This window comes from Argopecten irradians, unplaced genomic scaffold, assembly GCF_041381155.1.
Source record: "Argopecten irradians isolate NY unplaced genomic scaffold, Ai_NY scaffold_0628, whole genome shotgun sequence".
Classification (NCBI taxonomy): Eukaryota; Metazoa; Mollusca; class Bivalvia; order Pectinida; family Pectinidae; genus Argopecten; species Argopecten irradians.
Window position 1 is genome coordinate 6,748 of NW_027188095.1, and position 9,966 is coordinate 16,713.

The following is a 9,966-nucleotide window of genomic DNA, read 5'->3' on the forward strand; positions in this document are numbered from 1 at the left end:
CTAAACTGTAGGACAGCTACATAAGACTTAAAAGGCGAGTCATTAACTGGATGAATGAAGACGACACTACTACAGTAGTGAATCTTACAACCCGACCTGAGCGTACTCTGACTACGTCTACCAACAAAGCGAGCAGTGCACCAGCAGCAGTGCACCAGCAGCAGTGCTCCAGCAGTAGCGTCAACAGTACGTTACAAATATCAAGAGACAATGTTAGAACCTTTAACAGAACCAACGTTTCCTGTGCCACCGACAGAGTACACGTTAGAAACAGCCTACTGAAATTTTAATCACTCTTCAAACACCGGTCAATCCGAAGGTGAGCAATTTTTGAAAAGAACTGGTTTTGGATTTGCGGCAGAATTGATGCCTTTAGTTGAAACTGTATCCCTGTCTTTGCGACAACACATTGTTTTTTGTTTTTTTGTTGTTTAAGATGTAAATTTAGCAGTGCTGCTAATACCCTATTTCTGCGACCAGAGTGATCCTAGTGCACACAGGTCCAAGAAACCAGACGTCAGACTAAATAGAACACTCACTCTCAGTTAATATATTTTGGCATTCAAGGTGTACAAGCATTTAATTTGTATTGCTCATTACGACATATCGATTTATATCTTTACGAACGTGATATAGTTGATATTTACCGTAATTGCCCATTTACGCTTCAATAACACTCAAATAGACTGATCCATTAGAGATAATACCCTCTTCTGTAACATTTTTGCAAATCAAAGACCATTAACCTGTGTAGTATGTGACCTACAGATCAGGGACCAGGGTAATTCCAGAAATCTAGTGGCACATTGAGAATCTCTACCAACAAAAGTTCAGCTACACTAGCTTGATTCCAAAGGAAGAAAGAAAGAATATAATGAAGCACGCAAAATTTGTAACAATTGTTGTTTAATATTTGTAATAAAATTTGTTTAGAAACAACCAGATTGTTGGGCATTACTTATACGTCATCTTTATATATTATGGTTTTGGTAGAACTAAGTATCATAATATGAATTTGTACTTTTAGTGTTAATTGTTTTTCTTTTGTGCTCTTTTGTTTTAACTTTTAATAGTTTGTATAGATATTTAGATATAGTAGGGGTTTTCTCTACTGTGTGCATGCGGTCAATGGTAATGCATCTGCATGTGTATTAATACATAGCAACATTTACCCTTCACGTGATCGTATGCTAATTTTCTCACATCAACCATGCTGAGAGATCCCATGAGATGACATGCGCATGCGCATAAGATTCAGTACATACGAATCACTTTGATTCAGTGACAACTCTTTTGTAACTCTAAGGTTTTCGTCATTATTTTCTATTAATTTGTGGTTTGCCAAGGGCAAAACCCTTACCTGATTAGACAAGGACTAACAGGTCAACATTTAGCGACTTTTTTTAGATGCTTCCTGTGCCACATGTGATTTTGTTTACTTTCCGCCACCAGTGGGCAAGAACAATATGGCGTTGAGTCTGTTTCTCCCGATAAAAACAATGGACAAGATGTTTTGTGCGTCGAAGCCACAGTGGAGGATGCGGGAATTTGCCATGTTAAGCGTGTACTTTCGGCATCTTCACCGCTGCCTCTGACATCACAGCCTTCCGTACACAGTACGCAGGCGCCGAGTGCTGGCCTGTTTCCAAACAATGCGGGTTTACTTCCGCCTGATGTGGACATACAATCTTTCTTATCAACGTACAATGCTCTCGGTCTTGCACTAGGTCTACAAGCCCAGAATATAACAAACGAACAGAATTCGATTGATTTGAGATCGGTACAGTTGGATATTACGAAAGGTGATGCTTTGGACAATTTCATAAGCGATGGTTCGCTATCTACCGGGGATGATTCTTCTCCTAACATCGAGGACAGCGTTAACGCGGATCTATTTAATGAACTCTTGGACTTTTTCACCAAAGAAGACAAGTGTTGGGAAAACATTAGTGACGCGCTTGCTAGAGCCGTCAATTTCAGGGCCAAAGTTCCGAAAGAGAAACGAGACAAACTCGTCAAAACTTACTCGAGACCAGCGAACTGTGCGTCCTTTGAGATAAACAAAGAAGTAAAATTAAAATTCTTCATCAGTTAGTGTTTCAAAATGGTTTAGTTTTCCTCATATTGTATTTTTCAGCCCATATCTTTGCATATTTTCCACCTTCTGGTAAAGCTGAAGAGGAATGGCATACCATTGTTAAATAAAAAATCAACGACAAGATCAGAAAATTGAAGAAGGGCGTATATAAGAGTTAAAGTGTGAAGTGTTGATATATAAAAAATGAAGAAATTTAATTATATCTTTGTGTTCTTTTTTAACACAGACTAGCAAGAGAATAATCAGAGTGGTACTATTTGGTTGAAGAAATGGAATTTCTACTAGTGATGTCAATAACGTTGTCCTAAGAATAATCCAGTAATTCCAATGAAACTTAAATTAATGGTTATTTTTCCAGTGACCATGCAGATTCCTGCGAATTTTAATACTGTTTCACTGGAAATCCCATTGGAAATTCCAATGAAAATTTCGAGAATTTTACCACTATTCCATTGGAATTCACCACTGTTCCAGTGGAAATTCCAGTGGAATTCCAGTGAAATTCCAGCGAATTTAACCACTGTTCCGCTGGAAATTCCACTGGTAACTCCACTGGAATTCCAGTGGAATAATCAGAGTGGTGCAAATGACGACAAGAGTTGAACCATAGTCTAGTTTCGTGATGAACTTCACAAGAGAGGGATTAATACCAGCAATTCCAAGTCAAAAACTGTGTTACGTCTAATTTATCATGAAAACGTGAACAAAACTATTTAGAATGAACCATCTGCATCTGAAGTGATTAATTCCGGGAAAAATAAACTCTCTTAGTCGCGTCATCATGACAATAGTATTCAGACTGAACTGTCTAGTGTGCAGACGGATATGCCTACTACTACTACGGAGGGATTGCCAATTCTCATTCTCCACCTCCTAGCTCATGTTCAGGAAGTGACCATTTCAAACTTTCTCTCCGCAGAGCAACAACTCTGTGTCATTCTGCGCAACTACAGGAAGTGCTTCCATAACTTTAAGTAACAACCAACTCCATGGCGGACATGATAAACATCATGCAGGGAATGCAACAACAAATGTTACTCATACAACAATCCATGGCCCTGCAGCAGAACAATCAAGTGCTCCCGACATCAGAACTAAATAATGGGAGTTTATGAAGTGCCTACGAACATATAGAGAGAGTGACACACAGTAACAGGGCAACAACATCTGCCGGTGAGTCACATGCTTTTATTAATCAACATATGGGCCCAAATGGCATACCTCAAGATCTCATGGCCCATCTTGATATTGTTGCGCCATCACTAAGAAAACAGATTTTAGCGGGGAGGGATAACAACCTATCAATACTACTTATCCCTGGGTATAAAATAACGTCATCTACCCATAGCGCATGCCATCAACACAGGAATGTTGACAAACGTTTATCAGACAGACTTACCATTGCGGAATTCATCTTGGCTTTCGGCAAATATGGAAGGATAATCACAGATGTGTTTAAATAAAGACAAAAAGAATTAGATATGTATGAGAGTCTAATCATTCGCATCAATACTGGTTATGGAGAACAAGCATTCAATGACTATCACAAGTTGTTCTCGGCTAAGGCAGCTGAAGCCCTCAGGGTAAACAACACTAAGTTGAATTGGGGCCTAACAGACAGTGCTATCTACAGTGACAGCAGGATGTAAAACTAAAGCGTGTGACCTATGTCACTCCATCACCCATTCGACACAACAATGTGAGAAGATTAATAACGCCACAGCCCATCAAAAACTTTCTTAGTCAAAGGAGAAAGAAAAAGTTTTCAATGAGGGAATTGAGATTTGACGGAATTTTCAAAATAAGAAGGGATGTTCATGATTCTCATGCCAGTATAAACATGTATGTACAGCATGTAAATCCTCCTCACATGGAATGCATCAGTGCAGGAATTCAAACAAGAGGCCCATGGACCTTAAGTCACCTGAGTTCAAATACAGAATGAAAAAAGACATAACAAGAGATCCCAGAGGGATCTTGGCGCCCACCAAAGTATGATCTACGTCTGACAATGGAAAGGGGGATCTTTTCTCTGCTTTTCAAACTTTCCCAAACATACAACATATATGAAATATGAAACAGATCATTTCATTACTTTTTTAGAAATAGCAGTAACAAACTTCAACTATCAAAATCCAAGATGGCTGCCTGTCGGCCATCTTGTTGACCCATCGGTCCTAAAATGCAATATGCACAACTAAGGCCCTAGGGGAACCTACAAATGAAATTTGAGCGAGATCGCTTCAGTACTTTCTGAGAAATAGCGGTAACAAACTTAACTATCAAAATCCTGTTGACCAATCGGTCCCAAAATGCAATATGCACAACTAGGGCCCTAGGGAAACCTTCATATGATATTTGAGAGAGACCCCTTCAGTTGTTTCTGGGAAATAGCGGTAACAAACTTTAACTATCAAGATCCAAGATGGCGGCCATCTTGTTGACCGATTGGTCCCAAAACACAATATGCACAACTAAGGCCCTAGGGGAACCTACAAATGAAATATGAAAGAGATCCCTTCAGTACTTTCTGAGAAATAGCGGTAACAAACTTTAACTATCAAAATCCAAGATGGCTACCTGTCGGCCATCTTGTTGACCGATCGGTCCCAAAATGCAATCTGCACAACTAGGGCCCTAGGGGAACCTACATATGAAATTTGAGAGAGATTGCTTCCGTACTTTCTGAGAAATAGCGGTAACAAGAAATGTTAACGCACGGAAGAACGGACGACGGACCACAAACGAAAAGCAATTTGAATAGCCCACCATCTGATGATGGTGGGCTAAAAATTGAGGCTTATGTAGATAAGCCAGATTTGAATAGAAAAATATTATCTTAACTACTGTATACTTCATTTTACACATTAGGAATTTATTCTGTGAATAGATCTTGGCGTTATATTTTGTGTAGTTCACATATTATCTGTAATCCCGTTGAGAGATTTAGAGCTATATATAGTCAATTTATTAGACTAAGGCATGATATAGAAGAAACCTTAGATAAGATATACATAGGTAGGGCCTTGAGGGGTTCTGAGTCAGTGTATAGAGTGACCGGTCACGTGATAGGGGCAGTCATCTGATTGGTCAAAAATAACTCGATAGCGTCACTTGTCAGTTCCAGCAGCTTCAGAAGCAGCCTTTGTGTTTTCTTGGGAGGTATATACATTAATTTTATTTTTTAAAGATACTCCATCGCCGACAGAGCATTAATGATATTCATCATTTGAATAATAATTGGTGTTGAATCGTGTATATATATGCCTAATTAACACAAAAAACAACATAGAATAATCTATTTCGCCTTTGGTGCATGCGCAATCATTACTTCATTCTATATAAGATATAGTGCCACGGAATTTTTTCGGGATGCAACTAATTATTTTTCATATTTTTAACTTGAAGTAAAATTAGAAGCTCAAACTTTTCAATGGTGGTAATGGTGTAAAATAAGTTTAAGATTATGATTAATAATCTTGGTTTATAAACTTAAAGTTTCTCAGAGTCTCTGTTAGAGTTATCTCCCTTTATTCCTCAATTTCTTTGTTTACTTAGCCTCGTTTTCATTCTTAGGCTGACTTTTGTTGATGAAGCTGGCTAAGTTCATCTAGGATTTCAACGTATTTTTCCTCATTTTATATTTCTTGGCTCAACACCATGTTACGCAGAATGTACCAGTATAGTTCCTTGTTAGTTCTTACATGATGTTTGGTGACTTTTAAACATCGTACGTCGCTCTGAAGTGTTTTTTCTTGGAACTGTCTGTGTTCACTATTCGATCGTAATGGCGGACCGCCATACTAGAGAAAGGCGTCGCTTAAACCCAACAGAGAGTGGACCTACCGCAACATCGTACATGACTAATGCTGAACTTAAGACTGCTTTGAAAGAAGTGGGTATTATCATTTCGGGAAATTTGAGCCACAAGGATCTACAGAAAATTTATGATGATAACATCAATGCCAGACGTAACAGAACTACGACGACTGACAATGCCAACGATACCACTACAAGTGCTAGGCATGATAACGAATCAAGAACTGAAAGTGAAAGTGGAAATCGCCAAAATGTCGGCAGTACTGAGCAGCTTTCTACGACTAGGAGAAATGTAATCGCACTGGAACCAGATTTCAGTTTCGGGGGATTAGTTAATAGCAATGACTCTCCATTTCTGGAACAGGGACAGAGGTGCGCGCCAGCGAACCGTGACAACCCCATTGCGCAAGCGCCGACGTCTACTACCGTTTCCGGCAACATGGAAGCCATGCTTGTAAACACTATCAAGTTATGTCAGCAATCAATGGAGACAATGAAACAATTGGCAACGTCTGCGACTCTTCAACCCTCGGTTCATAAAGAATTTACGTTGCAGTCAGCGTACGAGGCACAGACTTCAACACAATCAAGTTCTGTGGCTACAAACTTACAGACACCAGGCACCGGTCCATTATCAGGTCAGTACATTAACACCTCGACTTCTGGCATTCAAGCGGCCTCGATTTCCATTACTGATATGGTTCATCCGGAAGTACGTACGCAAATACTAGCCGGTAAAGATGTAAATCTCAACGCCTTACTCATACCAAATTTTGAACCCTCTAAACGTTGTAAAGACACTGACGAACAATTACACAAAACCTTGACATTAGATGAATTTGTTGTGGCATTCGGACGTTATAAACGCATTATGACATTGGGCTTTCCTAATCGTTCCCAAGAACTTGATGATTACATGGCTCACATCATTGAAACAGCTAACGTTTGGCCAGATAAGTTTTACGAATACCATAAACTCTTCAGTGCAAAATGTGCCATAGTTTTGCACCAACGTAATCAGAAAAACGACTGGTCGTACGGCGATCCCTCGTTACGACAGATTGTGTGTGCTGGCTCTAAAGTCAAATGTTGCAATCTTTGTAAATCTACTACACATGTGTCCTCTATGTGCTTGGCTAAACAACAAGGAAAAGGGAAGGGGGATCGTACCAACAGAAATGATGTTCTTGGTAGAGAGATCATTTTCCAAAACGGAAACCAAGTCTGCAATAATTTCAACAGCCCCAGAGGCTGTTCCAGACCAAATTGTTCATTCCTTCATGTATGCAAAGGTTGTAAATCAAGTGGTCATGGAAAAATCTCATGTCCAGCTAAGGTTCAAGGTGATCAACCTTCCAAGACAGACACCCGCATGGACCAAAACAAACGTAGAACTCAATGACTATTTCCGAACGAACCTAGTTCTACAGCATCGACTGCAATTTCAGTAGCCGCCTTAAGGTCCGAACTTAGAGCTCATCTAGATAAAACTTTTGTTAAAAATTTGTGTGATGGACTTCAGTTTGGTTTTGATACTAAAGTGTCAAACGTCGACTTACCAACGTATGAGTGCCGTAATCTTCTTTCCGTGAGAAACAACTCAGCAGACGTGACAGCTCTGTTACAGGAGGAGGTTTCCAAAGGATATATGTATGGACCTTTTACCTCTCCTCCCTTTTCTTCCTATCGGGTTAGTCCTCTAGGATTAGCAACTAAAAAGCAAATATTCCGGTAAAAAACGTCTTATTATAGACCTGTCGTCTCCACACAATAACTCTTCTCACTGTAGTGTGAATGACTTAATCGACAAGGACCTTTGTTCACTTACTTATGTTACTATAGACGATGCTATAAAGATCATAAGACAGGAAGGACAGTATGCATCACTCTGTAAGGCCGACATTACAGATGCTTTTAAACAAATTCCTATTCACCCCAGTCAGTGGCATCTCTTTTGTGTCAAATGGAATAATAGCTATTACCATTACGTGCGTCTTCCTTTCGGTTCCCGGTCAAGTCCGAAGATATTTGATAAACTATCTCAAGCCATTGTTTGGATAGCAATCAACAATTATGGTATACAGAACATGCTTCATCTGTTAGATGATTTCTTGACCATCGATAACCCGTCCTGTGACAGTGACCGTACCATGGCTCTCATCACTATGATTTTCAATAAACTAAAGATTCCACTTTCCCCAAAGAAGACGATGGGTCCTACTTGTGTCATTGAATACCTCGGGATTATTTTAGATTCTGTTAAAATGGAAGCGCGGTTACCATCAGACAAAGTCGACCGTATAACCGAGTTTATCAATACTATTCTGCACCAGAAATCGTGTACGAGGAAAGAATTAGAGAAACTTCTCGGGCATTTGAACTTCGCTATGAGAGTGATATTACCGGGTCGCTCTTTCGTGTCCTATCTTTATAGACTCATGGCGTCCGTCAAAGAAAGCTATCATTTTGTTCATTTGACTCGTGACTGTAAAGATGATCTATACATGTGGCTATTCTTTCTCCAAAATTGGAATGGTGTATCCCTGTTTTATGAGACAGTTATCACTACTGTGGCAGATTTTACTCTGTTCACTGACGCAGCATCCACTAAAGGTTTTGGTGATTTTTTCAAAGGGAAATGGTTCTCTGAAGAATGGCCTTTAGATCTACCCTACATCACAGATGGAACTCTCTCTATGGCTTTCTTAGAGTTATATCCAATCGTCGTCGCAGCAGTTCTGTGGGGAGATCAGTGGACATGCAAACGCATTAAGTTTTATTGTGACAACCAAGCTACTGTTCAAATCATATCTAAAGGCAGATCTAAAGAACCCATTATTATGAAACTCATGCGAACGCTCATTATGTGTGCAGCCAATAACAATTTTGCAGTTTATAGTGAATATTTTCCTGGCATAAAAAATGAAATTGCTGACGCTCTATCTCGTTTTCAGATAGCCAGATTCAGGAGACTAGCACCATATGCAGATCTTCACCCAACCCGCTGCCCTCCCCTGGAACAGATTCTTTGGACCAGAAGTTAGACAATTTTGTGGCAGTATGCTGTGTCTGATCGTACGCGGTATCAGTATGATATAGGAGTTTCAGCCTATTTCCGTTTCCTCAGACTAAATGGCTCTTCATGGTCACCTGGTTCCATGCCCCCAGTGAACGAACAGTTATTACTGCGATTCTGTACATATAGTAGCGAATGTTTACTACTTAGTCACTCCACAATTAAACTGTACTTGTGTGGTATTCACTTTTATTATGTGAGACACTGGGGTTTTCACCCCCTCGAAAAACCTAATGAGCAAACCTTTACAGGCTTACAAACAATATTAACTGCCATTAAAAAGAAACAAGCTGGTAGCAGTAAAAGAGTGTGTTTGCCTATTACTGCTAATATATTGTGTCGCATATGCTCTATTCTAGATAGCAATGTCTTCTCTTGTTTTATTGACAGTATGTTAAAATCTGCATGTTTAGTTGCATTTTTTGGTTTTTTGCGCTGTGGAGAGTTTACCTCTCAAGGACAATTTGATCAAAATGTTAACTTGTGTACTAGTGATGTTATTGTATTGAAAGACAAAATAGAGCTCACATTAAGGAAATCTAAAACAGATCCTTTCAGAAAAGGTGTCGTTATTCACATTTATGCCAACGATTCGAGTATGTGTCCAGTGTTAGCTACACAGCAATATGTTAGTCTTAAGAGGAAGATTTTTGCAAACAACCATTGTCTTTCTTGTAAATGGTCAAGGACAACCTCTGTCAAGGGCGTTTTTCATACAACACATTAAAAGCTTGTTAACCAAAATAGGTTTAGATGCAAATTTGTATAATGGTCATTCTTTTAGATCTGGAGCTGCAACTTCCTCCCATGTGGCTCGTCTCGAAGATCATTTAATTCAAACACTGGGTCGTTGGACCTCAGATTGTTATACACGTTGAAGTATGAATGTAAGATGCTCAAAATCAAATCTGTAACACCAGATTCCTACATTAATCACGTATGTACACTACATACACCTTTGTAATCGTCATAG

The 9,966-nt window shown here is 39.4% G+C and overlaps 1 protein-coding gene and 1 pseudogene across 1 annotated transcript; both read left to right on the forward strand.

Moving 5' to 3' along the window:
- The first annotated feature begins 3,087 nt into the window (after positions 1–3,087).
- On the forward strand, positions 3,088–4,096 carry LOC138313280 (uncharacterized; annotated as a pseudogene).
- A 3,908-nt stretch (positions 4,097–8,004) lies between these two features.
- Positions 8,005–8,961, forward strand: LOC138313281 (uncharacterized). Its single transcript, XM_069253789.1, has one exon. It carries the CDS (start codon positions 8,005–8,007, stop codon positions 8,959–8,961), a length of 957 nt encoding a protein of 318 aa, XP_069109890.1.
- The last annotated feature ends 1,005 nt before the right edge of the window (positions 8,962–9,966 follow it).

Bases quoted from the DNA above. Each gene is read 5' to 3' on its own strand.
- LOC138313281 (XM_069253789.1), top strand. From the start codon at position 8,005: ATGCTTCATCTGTTAGATGATTTCTTGACCATCGATAACCCGTCCTGT.